The following is a 23,477-nucleotide window of genomic DNA, read 5'->3' on the forward strand; positions in this document are numbered from 1 at the left end:
GTTTGATTGTCTTTGTAAGGATGCCGGCAAAGTTGTGAAGTTGCAGAGTCACAAAGCACAAACTCCTCGGCTAAGTCCAGTGCCTATTCATTGCTGGGGTGAACAGAGGATAGAGGTTGAAAGGAGACAAGTCCGAACAGGGGTTGCAGGATGAAAGGACACAAAGTTCAAATTGTCTTCGCTCCGCCAGCCTAATTCCTCATTGTTCTGGCTAATCAACTGCTGTCTCCTCGAATTCACGCGTATTTCGTCTTACATCTAGCGTTAATGTACTGTTGTCTTAAGAAGTGACGTCATACTTTTCACAATGTTTCAGAAGAAAGTACCAAAAGATTTCGTCTCCATCGTTAGGTTATTTCACATAACTCCATACACCATTGTCTTAATAAGTAGCATATTCAACATAATGTGACGACCAAAGCAACATTGTCTGGTAATTGATTCCACATATCGCATCTTCAATTCCTGTTAATCCTTAGTCTCGATATAAACCAGTTCATTAGTTCATATATATTGATATTAATAAATAAGACATAATAATAATAAACAAGAAATTCAGTGGACTTTGGATAACAGTTAATTTTCAATGGGTAATAATACTTCTCACCTCTTCCAAAACATATAAATGTCTTCATTGAATCATAAAACATTATTTATTCGATCTATGAGCATAAGATTCAGTGAACTTTGCTACAATACTGCTTGGGAAAACTATAAATGTTCTACAATTGACAATATTTTTTACTTGCTTCAGAGTTTTTACGAAGCGAGAATATTGTTCATTCCGGAGCTTTTGAACTTCATCTTTTTTTTTTTTTCTGAAAACCAATTTCAGATATAGGAGAGCAACTCAGGTGAAGTGATTTTTTTTCACTCATATTTTTCCTCTCCAGTTCGTGCCCAGTCTTCCTTTCACATTTATGAACACGCGCAAAACTTCTTTCCACATCTGGTTTCGAAACTCAGGTTTGGCGTGTTGCTAAACTAAGGCTTATTCAATTTGACGAAGCAAGAGTTTTATTTCACGTGTGTGTGTGTGTGTGTGTGTGTGTGTGTGTGTGTGTGTGTGTGTGTGTGTGTGTGTGTGTGTGTGTGTGTGTGTGTGTGTGTGTGTGTGTGTGTGTGTGTGTGTGTGTGTAAATAATAAGAATAATAGTATGCTGTTTATTCGAATTGCAGTACATAAATGCTGTGTGTGTGTGTGTGTGTGTGTGTGTGTGTGTGTGTGTGTGTGTGTGTGTGTGTGTGTGTGTGTGTGTGTGTGTGTGTGTGTGTGTGTGTGTGTGTGTGTGTGTGTGTAATAAGAATAATAGTATGCTGTTTATTCGAATTGCAGTACATAAATGATGTGTGTGTGTGTGTGTGTGTGTGTGTGTGTGTGTGTGTGTGTGTGTGTGTGTGTAATTCACTGTTTGATCTGCCGCAGTCTCTGACGAGACAGCCAGACGTTACCCTACGGAACGAGCTCAGAGCTCATTATTTCCGATCTTCGGACAGGCCTGACTCAGACCAGGCACACACCACACACCGGGACAACAAGGTCACAACTCCTCGATTTACATTCCGTACCTTGTGTGTGTGTGTGTGTGTGTGTGTGTGTGTGTGTGTGTGTGTGTGTGTGTGTGTGTGTGTGTGTGTGTGTGTGTGTGTGTGTGTGTGTGTGTGTGCGTGCGTGCGAGTTTCTTATAAAACTCTACGGGAATCCATTAATATTTTGTATGTATGGCTACCAACTGGATTAAATAGCGCCTACCAATACCTGAGGAACAAGGCAGTGTAACGAGCTCTCTGGTGAATAAATACTTGAGTCGAGCGAATACTGTGCTGGTGAGGCTAAAGGGGTAAGAGCAGTAGACAGTTGATGGATGGGATAGTGATTCTAGTGATTAGATGGTTTAACAAGGATTCTACACTAGGGAAGAATGAGAACATTGAAAGAACCAGACTTATCATATCAGAGGTCTTTTAAAATAGTCCTTACTTTGATGTCTGCTGTATGAAAGTGAATGAAATATGCGACAATATCAGACCGATGCTCTACTTGAAATGAAATATGGAAACTAATATAAAGATATACGCAATGTAAAAGATGAAATAAAAGTGTTAAACAGCTAGTATACGTACCTTACCAAAATAAGTAGGTAAGTATAACATATATTTCCGACTGGTGGTATATTTGAAAATAAAGGTGCTAAACGATAAAAACAGATAGTTTAAAGACGAAATTTAAGTGGTAGAGGAATTAGTACATATTACCAAAAATGTGCAGTGGTACAACGTATATTTGTGAGTTATGAGGCTATAACGCACTGATGCCCTCCTCTTTGTCTGCTTGCCTGCCTGGCTGCCTGTTTGCTTTCCAGCCTGTCTACCTCCTTACCTGCCTGTCTGCTTACCTGCCTGCCTGCTTGCTTGCCTGCCTGCTTGCCTGCCTACCTACCTGCTTGATGCCTGCCTGCTTACCTGCCTATCAGCCTACCATCAGCCTGCCTGCCTGCCTGCTTGCCTACTTCCTTGCCTAGTTATCAGACCAGATCACTTCAATAAACAAGATGTAAACTAACAATAAGTAAATAAGAAGAAAATGCCAATGAAAACAAACCTTCTAATAATTTTGCATAAGGAATAAAAAAATACAATCCCATAAATCAGAATACATAGGAACACATTAGAATCCATTGAGAGAGAGAGAACAGATAAAGGGCCTGAATATTAGTCTATAACGAGGTAAGAACGAATATTAAAAGCTAAAAGGATGTACTGTTATACTAGGCGAGCTAGCCATTACAGTAAAGCCTCCACCTTGCCTTGTGATCAGCGCAGAGGCACCAGCGGCCAGCGAAATTGAGGCGCTGGGACCGGTAATCACATCTTGGGTATAAATCATCGCAGTGTTGTCCCACACAGACCAAGGAAGGATGAGAGAGAGAGAGAGAGAGAGAGAGAGAGAGAGAGAGAGAGAGAGAGAGAGAGAGAGAGAGAGAGAGATTATTGACATTATGGATATATATTTTTTGACTGATTTTCTTTCTCTCTCTCTCTCTCTCTCTCTCTCTCTCTCTCTCTCTCTGATCTCAATGCTCTTTCCTCTCTCCCTGCACTTTCCTACATCCTTTTGACACACACACACACACACACACACACACACACACACACACACACACACACACACACACACGAAAGCGCCACAAACACGCCATCATCACCTTGGAAGTGGAGTGTAAATATCCATCAGGGAGACATCAAGGGGAACTGCATTGGCGGATACGACCCACAATGTGAATTCGCGCGCTATAAAAATAATAATCCATAACAAAATAAATAAATGAAAAAAAGAACGCAAAAAAAAAAAAAAAAAGATAATCTAAAAGAAAAAAAAAAAAAAAGAAATGACGCCGAAATGTTCCCTTTTCACGCATATTTTCTCTTTAGTCTTGAGAAAGGAAAACAACACGTCAAGAGAGAGAGAGAGAGAGAGAGAGAGAGAGAGAGAGAGAGAGAGAGAGAGAGAGAGAGAGAGAGAGAGAGAGAGAGAGAGAGAGAGAATATATATAGGTGGGAGAAGGAAAAGAGGTGAGAGGAGGCTGCGTAGGGGAGGGGAAGAAAAAAGGAAAAAAGGGGATGAGGGGAAGAGGAAATTGACGGCAAGAAGTGGCTGGTGCTTCAGAAAATTTGATTCCGGAAGGAGTGATAATGATGGTGATGATGATGACGAGGGGAGGAGGAGGAGGAGGAGGAGGAGGAATAAAAGGAGGAAGAGCAGGAGGACGATGAGGAGGAGGAGGTGGAAAGGAAGGAAGAGGACGAGGGAGATAGTGATAAAAAAAAGGAGAAAGAAGAAGATGAAGAAATGAGGACGAGATCATGTATGAGGAGAAGAACGAGGAGGAATGAGGAAGATAACTACAAGATGAAGAAGAAGAAGAAGAGGAGGAGGAAGAGGATAACGACGATAATGATGAGGAGGAGATAAAAAGAGAAAGGAGGAAAGAATGACGGTGAAGAGAAGGAGGAAGACTTGAAAATGAAAAGGAGGAGGAAAACGAGATATGAATTATGGAGGGCGGGAAAAACAAAACAAAACAAGTGCAAGGCAACAAGATACAAACATACAAGAGGAAAATGAGTGAGTGAGAAGGAGAGGATAAAGAGTGAAAGGAAAAGGAAGATGAAGGAAACGTAAAAAATATGTAGAAGTGCTAAAAAGAAACGTAGGGAAAGAGAAAAGGAGGAGAGAATGGCAGAAGAGGAAAAGGAGCAAGAGGTGATAAAGGAGAAATGAAATAAAAAAAAAGATAAGAGAGAGAGAGAGAGAGAGAGAGAGAGAGAGAGAGAGAGAGAGAGAGAGAGAGAGAGAGAGAGAGAGAGAGAGAGAGAGAGAGAGAGAGAGAGAGAGAGAGAGAGAGAGAGAGAGAAACGTGACTCAGCAAGTAATGAGAAGTGGCAAGTAAAAGACGAACCGTGATAGTGACGGAGACTGATAGTGACGATTAATAATGAAAGGAGCGAAAGAAGAACACAGAGTAGAATCAAATTAATAAAGGAAGAGAGAGTGAAGGGCGGAAAGGAAATTATAAATGACAAAGAAAAATGTCCTGAGTTTAAGAAAATAGAAAAAGTACGAATGAATGAATTTTGAGTCAGGAAAAAAAGTAGAAAGTAGAATGGATTTAATAAAAAGAAAGGGTAAAGCTTTGCAAATCAAGACAACATACTTAGAAGAAAATAAAACTGAAGCAAGGATAAACAAGGATGAAAGAGAAATAAATATAGTTAAAGGTAAACAAAAACAAGAAAAGAGCAAAAAACAAGATATAAAGTTTTAAAAATCATAAAACATGATACAAAAAATATTGATGAAAAGAAGAAAGGAAGACGAAGAAGAAGAAGAAGAAGAAGAAGAAGAAGAAGAAGAAGAAGAAGAAGAAGAAACAGAAAAAAAAACACGTCGTACTTCACACACTAAAACAAAATCACAAGTATAAAACGTAAACACACGAAAACAACAACAACAACAACAAAAACAACAACAGCACCAATACAAACAAAATGAACAATTAAAAAAAACATAAGAAAACAAGAGAAAACAAAGTAAAAAAAATCTTAACAAAAATAATCTCAAGAACTTACGAAAATAAAACTAAATATCATGAGCCAATTTTCAGAAAGAGATAGACAGAAAAAAAAACAACAACTAATCAAAACTTTATGAACGTTGACGTGGAGGAATTGACCATAACACAGACTGATCTTGATGTGAGGAGGAGATGTCGGTGGGAAGTGAATGGCAGATGCGAAGTGGTGGTGGTGGTGGTGGTAGAGGTGGTCGAAAGTAGTGGTGGTGGTTGTAAGATTTATGGAAGGGAACGAGGAAGATGATGACGAAGTAAATTATGTTAAAGCAAAAGAAGAGAGAGAGAGAGAGAGAGAGAGAGAGAGAGAGAGAGAGAGAGAGAGAGAGAGAGAGAGAGAGAGAGAGAGAGAGAGAGAGAGAGAGAGAGAGAGAGAGAGAGAGAGAGAGAGAGAGAGAGAGAGAGAGAGAGAGAGAGAGAGAGAGAGAGAGAGAGAGAGAGAGAGAGAGAGAGAGAGAGAGAGAGAGAGAGAGAGAGAGAGAGAGAGAGAGAGAGAGAGAGAGAGAGAGAGAGAGAGAGAGAGAGAGAGAGAGAGAGAGAGAGAGAGAGAGAGAGAGAGAGAGAGAGAGAGAGAGAGAGAGAGAGAGAGAGAGAGAGAGAAAGATGGGTGGAGAGGAAAACAGAGATAAATATTGGATCAGGGTGCAGAGAGAGAGAGAGAGAGAGAGAGAGAGAGAGAGAGAGAGAGAGAGAGAGAGAGAGAGAGAGAGAGAGAGAGAGAGAGAGAGAGAGAGAGAGAGAGAGAGAGAGAGAGAGAGAGAGAGAGAGAGAGAGAGAGAGAAGGGTTAAGGGGAGGAAGGACCACTTGCCACGTTTAGCAGTTTCGTTGGCAGCGTCTCTCCTTCCTACACCTCTCCCTCCTTCCCACTCTCGCCCTCTCCCTCTCTCTCCTTGCCCATCTCCCCTCGAAGTTAAGAGGCGAATTCCCCAACTGACGCCAAATTTTTCTTGCGAGCCTTAAACCTCATTCGCAGACACTCTCCTCCTCTTACAGTCTTTTCAGGTCACGTCTTTTTTCATCTCTAAGTCAAAACAACAGGGAATTCTCGAAACAACATTCTCTATCTCTTTCTCTCTCTCATCTCTTTCATCCCTCTCTTCGTTCCTTCAAGCTCCTTCTCCTACTTATTTTCCTCTTCCTCTTCCTCTTTCCTCTCCGTCTCAAAGCAGCTCACAAGTCCCAGAAGCATTAGTAGCCCAAGGGGTGAAAACACGGCTGTCCACCAGAAGCAGACTAATTCTGTTTGTTTTGGTGTCGGCCGAGCGGGAAGAGAGATGGGAGAGAGAGAGAGAGAGAGAGAGAGAGAGAGAGAGAGAGAGAGAGAGAGAGAGAGAGAGAGAGAGAGAGAGAGAGAGAGAGAGAGAGAGAGAGAGAGAGAGAGAGAGAGAGAGAGAGAGAGAGAGAGAGAGAGAGAGAGAGAGAGAGAGAGAGAGAGAGAGAGAGAGAACGAGGGAGTGTCAATTCTTCATCTTCCATCACCAGCGTTGCCGCATCTCAATGGATCACGCAGCATCTCCTCTCCTGACCTCAAATCATCCGTTCTCTTCTCTTCTTCCTCCTAGTTCGCTTCTCCTCCAAGGCGTCATGTTATGGGAGGGCAGAGAGGGAGTCACATTCCCGGCGCCCTTTGTGTCCACCTCCTGCCTCGGTGGACCCTGTGGTCTTGCCAGCTTCATCTTGCGCCGCCTCCCTGCCACTTCGAGTTCCCGGCTCATCACTCACGCTCGGACCGTAAGGGAAAAAAAGAGGTTTATATATAAAGGAGAATCGCTGGAAACTTTCAGAACCGCATCCACGTCCAGGTTTCAGAACAGCTCTAATTGCTTCGTGCCTTAAGCTCTCACCCGGACCTCTTGGCCTGTATTCTGCTTCTATTCTTCCCCAACCTTCAGGCACAAGCTTATCCTTACGCCCTCCCCCCTCTCTCTCTTATTATTTTTTCCTCCTCCTCCTCCTCCTCCTCCTCCTCCTCCTCTTCTTCTTCCTCCTCCTCCTCTTTTATTTCTTCTTTTTTCTTCTTCTTCTTCCTTTTCTTCTTCGTCTTCATCTTCTTCTTCTTCTTCTCATCATCCTTCTTCCCATGCTCTGTTTATCCTCTAGAGTATAATTTCTCATTGTCTCCATTTCTCCAGATTCACTTCTTCCATCCGCTTTTCTGTTATCTCATCATGTTTTCCTTCTCCTCCTCCTCTTCCTTGTCTTCATTCTGTTATTTACTCTTTTTCACCTTCTCCTCTTCCTCCTCCCGTTTTTCGTCTTTAAACTCTCTCCTCTATCGACTGCTTTTCTTAAACCTAATCTCTCGCCTCCTCCTTTCCTCCTCCTCCTCCTCCGAGAAAAATTGAAATGGAAAAATGTATCGTAAGGTACTCTACGACATTTCCTCTCACTAGCTGTCGCCTCCTTTTCCTCCTCTTCCTCCTACTCCTCCTTCAAACTCCCAGCCTCAGCCACAGCCTCTTCCTGATTCGCGTTCCTATATCTCCGTCGCAGCGATGGGAGGTGATGTGGAGGCGCCCTAAAACCCCTCCTTTATTATCTTTCCTCCCCCTTTCCTTCCCGCCAGCCACGCGCCGCCTGACCCTCGCCGCCACCAGCCAGCCATGCGCGTGGACACCCAGCCTGACTAAGCTCTCTTTAGGGGCTGTGAACGTGAAGCAAAAAAAAAGGGAAAGATGAGCCGGAAGGTTTGTCTGGAAGCGCAGGACAACGAAACCGGCTATTATAACTAGAAGTGGAGGTGTGAGGGGGATGGAGGAGGAGGTGGAAGAGGAGGCCAGAAGGAGGAGGAGGAGGAAAAAGAAGACAGTGCTGGAGAGGCTCGTGAAGGTGTTCAATATTGAGATTTTACGAGAGTTTAGCAGCACAAAACAGGCGGCGAAATTATCCTTTCTCTTCCTTCCTCCTCTCACTCTCTCATTCTCCCCACTACCGATCCGAAGAAGAGCAGGGGAGGGAACACGCGGCTGGGCTGGTGGAGGGGCAGGGTGAGGGGATGATATGATGGCATAGCAGGCCGATGGAATGGATAGGGGGGGGTAGGCATAGATGAAGAGGTGAACGGGGACGTGAGGAAAGAGATGAGGAGACGAGATGTGGGGGAAGGTAAAGGGCCTGGAGATAAAATGATATACAGGGGAGTGAATGAAAGGCAAGGAGACGCGGCAACACACAGGGAGGAGGGGAAACGAGTATATATGGAAGAGTGTGAGGAGAGTGACAGAGTGAGAGAGAGTGAACGAGGAAGGAAAGCCTCGAGGCGCCAATAGGAGGGGAACACCAAACACATCAGGGAGTATATAGGCACGAGATACGAGTAGGTTCCCCATAGACACACCAAACGGGAGATGAAATATTATGATAGCAACCTTTATTTGGGACGGGTGTCACTTAATGGGCTTTTCTTTCTATTAGTTTGCAAAGCTCGCAAGGCCCCCAGAGAGATCCATTATCATCGAGCTCCAGGCAAAAAGAGAGAAGGAGGTGAAGGAGGAGGTGCTACTATTCTTTACCGCGGAGGGAACTATGTGACTCTTAAGAAGGGAAGGTCTAAGTAGTTACCTGAAGGTGTTATCTCGAGGCGCCTTAGTAAAAGACGCACCCTGAGGGAGGCCACTGAGAAGAGCACGCACTTCAAGAGACCAAAAGTTTTCGTAACAACAACTAATTAATCTAAGTCGAAGGTACCGGCTCCAGCCAACCAGCCAGCCAGCCACTCGGTCAGCCAGGCAGTCAGCTAACAAGTCAGACAGCCTGCCACTCAGCCAACTAGCCAGTCACTAAGCCAGCCACTCAGATAGGCACCCAGCTAGCTATCCAGTCAGCCACATACTCACGCAGCCAACAAAATAGCCAACTAGGTCATCAGCCATCCAACCATATAGAAAAATAAGCGACCAATTAGAGCTCCATAAAAAGCTAATCCTTAAAAACTACCACCTTTCTCTTTAACATCTCATCTCACCTCATACACAGACACACACACACACACACACACACACACACACACACACACACACACACACACACACACACACAGTACATCACTATTTCCATAATCTTAATAAGGATATGGGGCCGTGAATAGGTTTGAGGGTCTATTCATTAGTGTCACTGAAAGGCGAAGGAAGAAAACTCTGAATAGGTCCAGGGAGGCGAGGCGAAGTGGAGGCTGAATGGACGACGCGCGGAGGAACTTGAGAGTGGAGGAGGAAGAGGAGGAAGTGGGAAGGAGTAGGAGGAGGACAAGGAGGACAAGGAGGAGGCTGAGTGTGGGTCAGAGGAACACTTGTGGTTACGTACAATAGCTGCAATTAACCGAACTTGCATCATCATCATCATCATCATCATCATAACTGTTATCATGTATATTGATTGTGATGAATGCACCACAAATGTGACTAGTGAGGAACAAACCACTATATTTTTCTTCATTAGTAAGTGAATTCCCAGACGAGTGGGATAATCAGGAATGTGAAATGCCATTCATGACGCGATGTTTCAGAATTTCATGCAGCACACGAAAAAATAACTTCCTGGATTTGAGTGACAATAAGAAAAATATGGAAAGGCTAAGAAGAAAAACACGAATAGGTACTAAATAAAATGGTAAGTGAATAAAAAAAAAAAACGAATATATAAAGAGGAAATAGAAAATTATACAAAGAATGAAAAATAGAAACAAGTCACAAATTTTTGTCTTCACTCCCATCTACCCCTCGCCAACAATCACACTACATCTCGATATCAACACTGCCGGGACGAGGCCACCACGACTCCCTTCAGCGGTTGGAGCATCACGCCGCCTAGCGCTTTGCGGGGCCTCTCGGTCAGTGGGTCACGCATCCAGCTGCCAGCGCCTGGTCAGCGAAGCAGGCCCGGCAGCGTGCCTCATCACCTGAAGGGCTGACTCAGACCCATGAATCATGACCATTCAATGGGAATACTCGTGAATCCTTTCCTCAGGAGCCTTCCTCGCTTGCATCCCACGTCAGTCCCTCCTCGATTACCTGCCTCCTCCTCATCCTTTCCCCCCTCTTTCCTCCTCTCTCCTCCCGCTTCCCTTCCCTCAGGCGGCACGGAGTTCTATTGTAAAAAGTTGGGCAAAGATTCCTCGATCATACCAATAAAGAAATGCCTGTGAGTGCTTCGGGTTTTCCTCTTTATGCAATTCCGTGACTCTGGAACTCCCTGCCTGGGTCTGGTGGCCTACGTCTTCCCGTGACTTGAGCTGAGATTAAAGCAGAATATCAAGACGCCTCCAGAAATAAGTTGGCCAGCACTATTGGAACCAGTTTTCTATTGATTTTTTTTCGGGGTCGGGCGGTGGCGGCGGAGGGTGGCGGGGAAAACGGCAATTAAGAGCCATATATTTCACAAAGTTTCCTCGAGAAGTTTTATTACTCTCTTGGTTTCGCAGCGGATTCTTTCAAACTCTAATTAGTAAGCGAAATTGATTTGCATCTAATGTAAGGACTTCTATTTTACTTTTATAAAAGAAAAGAGACAATTTTCAATATGGATATTTCACTACTGACATTTATTCTTCGTCGCTTAACGTCTGTTCCGATACAAGGGTACGCTATGTTTAAAGCTGCTTTTGTAGGCTTTGGCCACTACTCCTTTCTTACTCAGTGAAGGCGCTCTAAGTCTTGTACGTATAGTCATAATTATTAATGTAATCCTCCATATGTACTTCCACTTCTCTGAGATTTCTCTAATTCTTTTGCCCTTATTGCTGCTGACAGTCTTCTGACAAACTAAACAACTGAGAGATTCATAATAGATCACAGCACTAAGACTGATGGAAGAGAATGAACACCGTAGAGATGAATACAGAAGATTACTGTCCTTTTGGTCGGGACAGTAGCAAGGGAGCACCGTGCCTTGACCCAGCACAAGGCAAGGCAGCGTGCAGGCCTCATCCGGGACAATGACGTCACCGCCCGCCACCCTCAGTATCGGTCTTGCCTCCGCTTAGCCACCCACTCACCATCTGCCCACCTCCCTCCCGCCAGAACCTTCCTACCGGCCACGCAGTCTCCAAAAATTCTAAAACGACATTAATAATCCACCCAGTCAACCAGTTTTCTTCCATGCAAACTCTACTAACCATCCACTTAATTTCGTCCGCAAAACCATTCAATCCAAGCCGAAGTTTCCCCACATAACCCGAGTCGCCATATCATACACCCCTTGACATCTCCACTCCCTGCCAACCTCCAGTGTCTCCCTCCCAACCTACCAGCCCTGCCAGCCCCCTCCCCCAGCCCATGACGGCGGGGACACATCAGTACCACGGGGGAGGCGCCTCGTGATCAATACGGGACCAGCCTAGCCATGGCACGTCCTTGACACTGCATGGTGACACTCCTCGTGGCACTCATAACACGTGGCAGAGGTGCACACGTCGGTCACATACATATATATATATACATACAGTATAGGGTATAGCAGATGGAGATTTATACGTAAGGTGCTCGTATACTTGATGAAATATATTGCAACATAAGAAGAGGAGGAAAAAATAAGAGAAGATACAAGAAGCCATCAGGCCTATACGTGGGTGTTCCTTTATAAAGCTTACCTATTTCCACCTACTCGTCTCATCCTCGTTCTCAAACATGTCAAATCTTCACAATGAGTACACATGATACATACACGAGACATTCTACGTAGTACAACCAACACACTGAATATACTAATCCCATGGCACTTATGAACACACACACACACACACACACACACACACACACACACACACACACACACACACACTCACACACAGATCAAGCTCTGAGCTCGCTCCGTAATGGGGAAGACTTGCTGGGTGACCAGTAGACGACCATGATGAATTACACACACACACACACACACACACACACACACACACACACACACACACACACACACACCATTTAACACACGTACACAAATAAACACGCTCATGTCAGTACGGCTCCAGTAGCAGACACACGTGACACACCTGCACAATACACAACACAATGGGTCGGTCGTCTGCTGCCACAGATAAAAGTGTTGTAAAAAATTGAGAGAGAGAGAGAGAGAGAGAGAGAGAGAGAGAGAGAGAGAGAGAGAGAGAGAGAGAGAGAGAGAGAGAGAGAGAGAGAGAGAGAGAGAGAGAGAGAGAGAGAGAGAGAGAGAGAGAGAGAGAGAGAGAGAGAGAGAGAGAGAGAGAGAGAGAGAGAGAGAGAGAGAGAGAGAGAGAGAGAGAGAGAGAGAGAGAGAGAGAGAGAGAGAGAGAGAGAGAGAGAGAGAGAGAGAGAGAGAGAGAGAGCCTACACACTCCTGTTTCACCATCACTTCCAAAAATTCCACCGGGACGTGATTACAATGTGCATTTGCATGATATGAGATCAAACATTAAAAATTCTAGCCACCAAAAATAGCAAAGACTAATTTTGTTCCTCGTTAAGAATGCTACTGAAAAAGCGGGAATTTCCATTACCATCAGGACACGTCACACAAAAACGCAGTGCTGGATGCGGTATTTCCCGTTGCCCAACCCCTGAGAGAGTACATGTGCTGCGTCCTTCTCGCAGAGCGACCAGGAGGGGTAATGAATAGTTGTACTGTAAACACTCACCTATTGTAACGGGATCACTATAAACATGAGAGGCGTTTCAATTTTTTTTTTTTAGCACTAAGTTTACTCAATGTGAAAAAAAAAGAATGTTTGCGTTTCCCTTTGGACATGTTTCAATTCACTTAACGACCAAAGGCGGTGATGAAAAGCTGTACTATTCACATTCAGCTTTTGTTACAGGATCACTATTGGCCCAAGTTGCGTTTCAGGTTTGGTTTTAGGTACGTAAATTTGTGTTAGTAAAAAAGTGGTTCTATTTCGTTAGATACTCGTTTGACTTTAATTCACTTAGCATCCATAAAAGCGGGACTGTGTGAGAGAGAGAGAGAGAGAGAGAGAGAGAGAGAGAGAGAGAGAGAGAGAGAGAGAGAGAGAGCTGTCTGTTCTAGTGAATTTATTAGATTGAACGTATCATTCAAATGGTTCTTGTATCAATTAAATATGAGTGGTAGTCGTAAATGATTGAGTGATTGGTGTATTGCAACAACGAGGTCAGATGGTGCAATCCTGAATGCATTAATGGGAATAGCTAGTGTGTGTGTGTGTGTGTGTGTGTGTGTGTGTGTGTGTGTGTGTTTCACTGTTTGATCTGCTGCAGTCTCTGACGAGACAGCCAGACGTTACCCTACGGAACGAGCTCAGAGCTCATTATTTCCGATCTTCGGATAGGCCTGAGACCAGGCACACACCACACACCGGGACAACAAGGTCACAACTCCTCGATTTACATCCCGTACCTACTCACTGCTAGGTGAACAGGGGCTACACGTGAAAGGAGACACACCCAAATATCTCCACCCGGCCGGGGAATCGAACCCCGGTCCTCTGGCTTGTGAAGCCAGCGCTCTAACCACTGAGCTACCGGGTGTGATGAAAGCAAATGGAGAATGTTTGTTTGTGAAATCTAAGGTAAGGGATGAGGGACTATGTGTGGATTTATCTGAAGTCTTGTATAGAGAAGGGAAGAAATTTTGTATAGTTGTTGCATTATCTTAAATGGAAGGACATTTGATATAAACTGATGAAAAACATTAGTAGGCAGGGATAAAAAATACTTTGTGGATTTATCTCGCCTGTAGAGAGAGAGAGAGAGAGAGAGAGAGAGAGAGAGAGAGAGAGAGAGAGAGAGAGAGAGAGAGAGAGAGAGAGAGATCATATATATATATATATATATATATATATATATATATATATATATATATATATATATATATATATATATATATATATATATATATATATATATATATATATATATATATATATATATATATATATATATATATATATATATATATATATATATATATATATATATATATATATATATATATACGAGTATATACTGATGCTGTTACATTGACAGCAATAAATGAACAGTTAATAGAAATGAACGAAAATGTGTGTGTGTGTGTGTGTGTGTGTGTGTGTGTGTGCTATTCAAACTCATTGCTATATTTTATTCTCTATTTTCTCACGTTTTTATTCAGTCTCAACGTGTTGTCTTACTTCCGTCGTGTTTCACTTTGCCGTGCCGCGTTAGGAGAGCTCAGATAACTTAACGCTGATTAGATAGTTGAAGGTGATTCATACCTCACGAAACATTTTTCACTGAATCTCATCAATGTTTTTTATTTAATTTGTATTTTTGATGTCACTGTATATGCGTTTGTAGGGTTAATATAACTTATATTTGACAACATATATTTTATCTTATCTCAGTGCTGCTTTTTTACTCCCTTCATATTTTTTGTGCTATCATTCTCGTTATGAAAATTCAGATATATCAATTCCCCTTTGAGTTTAGAAAGTAATTAGTGTGTTAATTATATTCATAAACCTGAACGAACACATGACGGAATGAACGAAGCTCTTGAAACACGATACTTTTTCATTGCCATTTGACAGTGATCCGCTTCGTGTCAATACTCAAGGGACAGAACCGAAAAAAAAGGGGTGAATTTGGTGAACGGATCCACTTAATAAATGTCACAATTCATCCAAACAAAACTAGAAAGATACTGAGTTTAATGCGTGAAGGTTTTTTGAATCTATTGAGTGTGTTTGTTTTCATTGTTGTATCACTTGATTTGTAGAGCGTATACTTTTCTTCAGTTTTGCATCATTCCATTAGTTTGGTGTATTTGCTTGTGAGTGCAGTGCGTTTGAATCAGTTAATTGTATGTATTAGTAATTTAGCGTTGATAAATGAGTATATGTGTAGTTTAGTGCTGTGCTGTGAAGTTTTAGGTATATCTGTTAATGCGTATACTGTGGCTGAACCAGTTTAGTGCATTTCTTGTCGACTGTGTCATTAAAAGAGAATGTAGTGAACAGGACGTGGATATGATGAGGAAGGGCTGATGAGGTGATAAAAGTTATAAGCAGCAGATACTTATTTGGTGTACTGCATGAACCTCCCTCCGATCCCATACACACACATATCCGTCAGTGACTGCATGTGGTATGAGAAATTGGTATGTGGATAAGATGATGGGATAATAAGATGCAGATAATAAATCCCCTTAGAAGCAGTAAACATTCTTCTATGTAAGAGTTCAACTGACCGTGAAAACAATTATAACAACAACAATAACGAAAAGGTGCCAGTCCCTACGAAGACATCCCTAAAATAAATACAATATCTGCGAATTATAAGGACTGAAATTCCCTGTTTACTTTTTTTTTTTCATATCTTTACCTTTCAAGACTCTTCTAAAGTTTGAGCTGATCCCTTTCTAACAATACTCTTAAGGGACTGGCACCTTATGTGGAACTTTGGAATATGACTGTATTGTTGCTGTGAGTCAGGGCACACTTATAGAGAAATAAAGAAAAACAATCTCTCTCTACACGTGTCCCTCCGTCAGGTACACTCACCCAGGCCGATGACGGGAAGGATGTACCAAAACATCTCTCGTGGGGGCTCGGGCTGCTCCGGGGTGACATCTGGCGGGGGAGAAAGGCACAGAGTTAGTGGTGCGAGTGGAGGGCAATGACCACCTAATATTGACCTAACGCGACGGGGAGGAAAGAACCCAAGTTTTATGATTTGTTTAGGTGGGTACGGACAGAGCACAAGGTGGAAGGGTGATGTAATGCCACGTAATCTTGAACGGTGAGCTCACTTATTTGCACTATTTCTAAAGGCAACAGAGGTGTTTATTTTGCGTTCTCATATGCGTGTTTCTATCTAATAATAGAGTAGAGTGCTAATCTATCGCTAATAACACGAAAAGGATCTCTGATAATACCTATAACTTTCGCTAGAGACTATTGAAATTAGTGTGAATCAGTGATTGATAATACCGTGTATAACGTTTTGCAGAGCTGTTTCGTTCCCAGGAATAGAAAGACAAATGATGAAAGCAAATGGAGAATGTTTGTTTGTGAAATCTAAGGTAAGGGATGAGGGACTATGTGTGGATTTATCTGAAATCTTGTATAGAGAAGGGAAGAAATTTTGTATAGTTGTTGCATTATCTTAAATGGAAGGACATTTGATATAAACTGATGAAAAACATTAGTAGGCAGGGATAAATAAATACTTTGTGGATTTATCTCGCCTGTAGAGAGAGAGAGAGAGAGAGAGAGAGAGAGAGAGAGAGAGAGAGAGAGAGAGAGAGAGAGAGAGAGAGAGAGAGAGAGAGAGAGAGAGAGAGAGAGAGAGAGAGAGAGAGAGAGAGAGAGAGAGAGAGAGAGAGAGAGAGAGAGAGAGAGAGAGAGAGAGAGAGAGAGAGAGAATCATATATATATATATATAATATATATATATATATATATATATATATATATATATATATATATATATATATATATATATATATATATATATATATATATATATATATATATATATATATATATATATATATATATATATATATATATATATATATATATATTTATATACTGATGCTGTTACATTGACAGCAATAAATGAACAGTTAATAGAAATGAACGAAAAATGTCAAACTGAATACTGTGAGGTTAAAAAAACAAAACGAAAAACAACTGTAGACCTATCACGTCTAAAAAAGGGAGAGACGAGACTACATAGTAAAAATAAGGAAAGACCGGAAGAGATAAAAGAGGGAAGAAAAGGAGAAAATCTATAGTTCAGATGAGGTGAGATCGCTTTCTCGTCACGCTGAATACACACACGAAACTCATCTTATCCCTTGAACTCATCTGTGTTATTTTGCTTCCAACAATTCACTATTGAAAAAAAAAAAAAAAAAAAAAAAAAAAAAAACAGATCAATGCAGTGAATCAATAAAGAAGAAAAAAAACACGGTAACTCTTTGTATTTTATCACGTTTATCTAATTCCTGACTGACTGATTGACTAAATGACTGAATGAGTGATTGGTTGACTGACTGACTGACTGAAAAAATGACTGGTTGACTGACTGGACTGACTAAATGCGTGATTAACTGACAAACTAACTGACAGACCGATCCCTATACGAAATCCCGGGAAAGTGATATATAAAGTGTTTTGCGACTTCACTCATCACGTACATGAAAGAAAAAAAAATGGAAATCAAATGAATAAATCTCCCTAACTGCACCCATTATAGTATTTAAAACTGGATGCAAAAAAAAAAAAAAAAAAAAAAAAATCAGTGTGGGTTGTGATTAAGGAACAATGTTGCAAAAAAAGAAAAAAAAAAAAAAAAGTGAAAGAGCTCTAATGGACATCGGAGTGTGAGTGAGGCAGCAGCAGCAGCAGCAGCAGATCATAAACATGCGACGGAGAGAGAGAGAGAGAGAGAGAGAGAGAGAGAGAGAGAGAGAGAGAGAGAGAGAGAGAGAGAGAGAGAGAGAGAGAGAGAGAGAGAGAGAGAGAGAGAGAGAGAGAGAGAGAGAGAGAGAGAGAGAGAGAGAGAGAGAGAGAGAGAGAGAGAGAGAGAGAGAGAGAGAGAGAGAGAACTTTCACACCTGCAGCAAAACATCTTTCCATCCACTTCATCATGAGCACCTGGGTCGACATAACAAGGCCGGTAAAAACAGGTAAGGCTGGAATATGAGAGGACTTTTGGTGTTGAAGGAGTGACAAAGAAAAAAAACCCATTTCCTTCTCAAGCCATTCTTCCTTTCTCACCTTCTTTTTTCTTTTATTCCCCCCCCCTTTTTCCTCTTTACCTCCCTTTCCCTGTTTCGTATTCCTATTCCTCATTTTCCTTTCCTTACCCATGTTTACATCCTTTCCTCTCCCTCCTCCCACGCACTGTCTCTTTCTCTCCTCTTTCTTTCCGTTCGCCTCTCCTTCGCATCCTACTCCCGTTTTCTCTTCCTTATCTTCCCAAGTTTATCCCCTTTCCTCTCCATCTCCCTTCACTCCCTTTCTCTCTCATATCTCTCTATTCTCTCCTTCCCCTTTCTCACCCTCTCCTGTTTACTTCTTTCCCTCCACCTTCTTCAGTCCTCCGATTCTCTCTTTCTCTCTCTCTCTCTCAACCTTTGCTCAGATCTCTCCCTTTTCCTCCATTCCCTTTCTCACCCTCTTGTGTTTACCTCCTTCCATCTCCCTACCCCCCCAAACCCCCCTCTCATTCCTTTCCTTTCTTTTTCCCCGCCCCTCCCCTGGCCCCGCCCTCTCTGTTAAAGGGGTCCGCTTGGCTGGTCCCGGGGTGGCTAATTTGTGAGCACCTTCAGGACTTGCCGGAGTTTAATCCTCAACCATTGGCGGGAGGAAAATGTAACAGCGAAATTAAATTCCCTTTATAGTTCCGACTCCCTTCGGCGCCGACCCTCCGGAGCCAGGCAGGACTCGCCGCCGCCGCCGCCGCCACCTCCTCCGGCGAGCTGTCCTTCAGTAAACACTTTTCTTTATTACTCTCACTCTCTCCTCAGTTACATTTTTTTCATCTTCTCGTTGGGTTCTTAGCTTCTTGAATTCCTTATTATTACTACTGTTGCTGGAAGAGTAAAGACGAGTTGAAAAGAGGGTATTAGTGCATAGATTGTCTTTGGACACTCATTCCTTCCTATGTTGCATTTTCTCCTGACAGACTCCTTAGTGTCTTGGATTACTTATCATTATTATTATTACTATCATTGTTGCTGGAAGAGTGGAGGCGAGTTGAAAAGAAGGCTTGACTATTATCTTTGAATTAATTCCTTCACTAAATGTGTCTGCCACTCATTCCTCCTCGGTTATTGTTTTTTTTCTCTCATTGTCGTTTTGAATCCTTGAATCCTTTACTATTATTGATGTTGCAGGAAGGGTAAAGACGATCTGAAAAAAAAGCATAAATAGAGGTACTGTCTTTGAAGTACATCACCACTACACTCATTCCTTTCTCTGTTGCAAGATTTTATTCACTATTCTTTGTTTTTTCAATCAGTTATTATTATTATCACTGTAGCTGAAAGAGTATAGTTGAAAAGAAGATATCATTGTACACTTTGGCTTAAAACTAAGTAACTTTTTCAATAAAAACATTCTAACATTTTTCTCATAAACGTTTTACTTTCTTGAAACCCTTATTATTATTGCTTAAGTAAGAAGAGTGAAGAGGAACTGAGAAGGATGCATATTCATACGTATGACCTTTGACCGAACTCCTAAACTAAAATTGTTTCATATCTCCCCTTTGTTCGTTACTAGTTTGTCTTCTCCCTGAAGTCTTCCTCTCCTGAATCCTTTCTTATTATCATGAAAGAAAGAAGGAGAAAAAAGAAAAGAATTATACAGTGGCTTGAACAAAGACTATTATATCGTCTTTGAACTTAGGGCCAGATTATGAAGTAAATATTTCCCCTCCAATCACATCATGCAAGGAACAATCACAACTAAGACTTTCTGAATAAGAGCTACAATTTCAACACGACAAGGTTCTTCAGAGAAGGGGTTGTTAGAAAATGCGGCCTTAATCATTTGCTCCTCCCTCCATTATCATTTTTCTTTCCTGTTCACTTCCTCCTTTGTTCCTCGAATCCTTTATCGTCATTACAGTTGGAAGAGTGGTGACATGTTTAAAGGGAAGCACAGTTACATATATCAAATTGAGATTTTTAGTCTTTCACTAAGTTTTCTGCATTGAGCCTTTCTTTTCTAAAAATTTTCAGTGTTTTTAAGTATTTTCTTCACCTATAGCATTTATTACACTTGTTTTTTTTTTTTTTTATCCACAAACAATTCCTCTCCTTTATAGTAGATTTTCGTCATAAGAAAACACTTTTCTCTTCCTCCTCTTTAAAAATTTCTCCATTACAATCATCCCCTCATCTACAAACCATTCGTCCTATCCTATGAAAGTGCATTTTAACTTATCTAGCACTAAAACCTTTTACATTTTTTCCATCTCTTATATTTCTCTATCACAATCACTCCCTCATCCACAAACACTTTTATCCATATCAGACACACTCGTTCGTTTCTTAACACTGCTTCACCACACACATTCCTACCTCTTTCCCTTCTTCCTTCTTTTCTTCTTTCCTTCCTGCCTTCCTTCTTTCCTTCCTCACAGTCATAGTGCGTCGCATGCGAGGTGAGTCACGAGGTTCTTTCCCGCGCGAGTCTTAGGAGCGAGGTCTTCAATCTTTATTATCATCTGGAATCCCTTAAAATGAAGCCAATAATGTTCCTTCTCCGCCTCGACTATTGGCTCACTCATCCGTGTGTTTTGTGTGTCTGCGGCAGTCCAGCCACACCTCGCCACCTTCGCTAGCTGGTCGTCAGTTTCCTTCTTCCAGTCACTTTCTCGTCTTTACCTTAATAATTATACCCTTTACATTATTATTTAGCACATCTTTCTTTCATCACCAAACATTCTGAGGCATTTCTTCTTGTTCTGCACCCAACATCCAAAAATTATACTGGCGAGGTTACAAAAAACATAATTTCAATCTCCTTTTACATGGGGATGCTTACAAAGATTACATACATTCTATTTAGCGTTATGAATGATTGCATATCACAGTGAAAGGATGCTACTGAACACTTCAAGGGTGTTTCCATGATCCTGCAGACAGCTTAACAAGGACTCTGCATTGTTAGTTGGAAAAAAAACCCCACCTATGAAAAACCATGTAACCTGTGAAAAATAATGATCAAGGGAGACCAGAACGCTTAATAACACGAGCTTTGGTACTCATAACCCATTCAGTTGCTTTCCTATTTAGCTGCCGTCACAGCCGCACCTTCATTAATGTACACTTGATGTAATCTATGTCGCACCCTTGATCCCTAAGTGTCATTTACACCTACACATATTATACTATGCAGACTGTTACGTTCTCCTTTCCCTTCCCCACACAGGATGGCTCACCTCACTGCAAAACAACCAAAAAGAACACAAAGAAGAACAAATAACAGTCAAAAGAGAGAGAGAGAGAGAGAGAGAGAGAGAGAGAGAGAGAGAGAGAGAGAGAGAGAGAGAGAGAGAGAGAGAGAGAGAGAGAGAGAGAGAGAGAGAGAGAGAGAGAGAGAGAGAGAGAGAGAGAGAGAGAGAGAGAGAGAGAGAGAGAGAGAGAGAGAGAGAGAGAAATTAGATAGTGCAAAGAATCTAACTTACTCTTTGCCTTTTTCTATTCTTTCTACTCTTATGTGACTCTTACGACTTCCTCGACAGAGACAGACACACACACACACACACACACACACACACACACACACACACACACACACACACACACACACACACACACACACACACACACACACACACACACACACACACACACACACACACACACACACACACACAGTCAAGTGGTCCTCCGTCACTCCGCTTTCTAATAACGGATTAATTGATAGACTAACTTGGCAAACAGTCAGTCAGTTTACGAAATCAGTTCAGAGCCAGGTCCTCCGCCGTTCACTCACACAGTCAATCAACACACACAAGTCCCGCGTACTCAGTTCATACTCCTGCACACAGGCAGTCAATTCTCTCAGTCAATACCTAAGCGCTCAGTCAATTTCATATCACGAGAGGCTGAGATTTCTTGGGTTCAAAGTCTTTTCTGATATCAAAGGAAAGAGAAATATGTAAAAATGTTCTTGGGTATATACATAAATTCTTTCTTGCTTCAACATATGATCCAGTCCTTGCCAGAAGCCAGTTTTTCTTATCTGGACGCCTTGCATTCTCGTAGACACCAATAATTCCAACGTGAAAGGAACTCTATCAAGTCAATTAAAAGAAAGAAAAACGAATAAGTTTTCACAATGTGTTTCACGAAGAACAACGTAATAGTTTACATAACACTAACAATGAGGGAAGTATAACGATCAAACTGAACGAAAAATTGTAAACAAATGGAGAATAATGGTAACACTGAAGTAAGTAAACGAAACAGAAAGTAAACAATAAATTAATGGAAATAAACATAAAACTGAAATGAATGAATAAAAAATACATTAGCAAATGATTAATAGAAAATATATTCTTTAAAAGACAAATTGAAAGTGGAACCATGCGTGCTTTGGGGTCCGAGGGGTCTCCAAGCGCACGGATTCGAATCCTGTCCACGGTCCGAGTGTAGGTTGGGCTTCCTCACTCGGGGCAACGGTTTCCTAGCGGTTGGGCTTTGAGATAGGAGGTACCCCCAAAAAGTATCTCCTTTAGCCCATAAATTCCCGTGAAAAGCCCACATGGTATAAATAAAAAAAAAAGAACCTCGTATCATTTAAGTTTGGCCCATCGCAGAGAGAAAAAAAAAAAAATATGAAGTCAAAAGTAAATAACGAAAAAATAACACACACACACACACACACACACACACACACACACACACACACACACACGAAGTTCTAAAAAAAAAAAAGAGAAGGAAGAAATAAAGAAGACAAGCATCCTTTCTAAGACCTACTCTCGCTCACGCCAAAAATCAAATCCGTCCTTGCCAAAAAAAAAAAAAAAAAAAAAAGACGAACACGACGAAAAAGACGATGGAGACGAAGACACACACACACACACACTCTCTCTCTCCTCGCCAAACTTCTACTCGTGCCTTACAAAATAAAATAAAAAAAAAGCGAAAAATGAACGAGGAAAGAAAAACAGCAAGTCGTGGAGGGAAGAAGCAATCCATCCCAGCTACACGAACCGACTCAGTGTTACGGGAGATGAAGGGGACGCGAAATTAACCTTATTCTCGACCAGGACTCTTGCGTGTTTCCTTTCCCGGCCCTTAAGAGAGAGAGAGAGAGAGAGAGAGAGAGAGACAGTACCCTACCCCATCCCCTCCACCCTAACTAGTACTCTTCTCCCCTTCCTCCCTACCTCCCTCCCTCCTTCCCTCCCTTCACTTCTTTCTCCACTCTTCCCTCCATGTCTCTCTCTGTCCTTTCCTTTTCTCCAGTAGAACCCAAAGACCCATGTGTTTTGTTTTGGGCAAGGGGAAGAAGGAAGGAGGAGGAGGAGGAGAAGGAGGAGGAGGAGAAGGAGAGAAGGTGGGACAGGAGGAAGGAAGGAAGGAAGAGGAGAGTGAGAGAGAAGGAAGGAGGGGAGGGAGGGATGGAAATTGTTGGCAGGACAGAGGTTTCTCCTTCACTGCGACGGGATGGAGGGAAAGAGGTAAAAAAGGGAAGAATAGAAAAGAAAGGAATCAAAGAAGGACGAGGAGGGAAGGAGGAAGGAAGAGAAGGAAGTGGAGGGGAAGCTTGTGATATGTGGGACAAAGGGAGAAGAGAAGTGGAAGGGAATAAGGAAAAGTGGATAAAGCATAGCAGAGAGAGAGAGAGAGAGAGAGAGAGAGAGAGAGAGAGAGAGAGAGAGAGA

At 42.0% G+C, this 23,477-nt stretch overlaps 1 protein-coding gene across 3 annotated transcripts in view; it reads right to left on the reverse strand.

Annotated features, from left to right (window-relative positions):
- LOC123516428 (serine-rich adhesin for platelets-like) overlaps positions 1–23,477 on the reverse strand; it is a 385,592-nt gene that overhangs the window by 42,434 nt on the left and 319,681 nt on the right. For all 3 annotated transcript variants that reach the window (XR_006678186.1, XM_045275696.1, XM_045275695.1), the window contains one exon: positions 15,620–15,688. Coding sequence is in view for 2 of the 3 variants with exons in the window: in XM_045275696.1 (XP_045131631.1) it covers positions 15,620–15,688 (69 nt within the window). In the remaining variant the exon portion in view is untranslated. The remainder of the gene's footprint in view (positions 1–15,619; positions 15,689–23,477) is intronic.

Source organism: Portunus trituberculatus, chromosome 41 (assembly GCF_017591435.1).
Source record: "Portunus trituberculatus isolate SZX2019 chromosome 41, ASM1759143v1, whole genome shotgun sequence".
Taxonomy (NCBI): Eukaryota; Metazoa; Arthropoda; class Malacostraca; order Decapoda; family Portunidae; genus Portunus; species Portunus trituberculatus.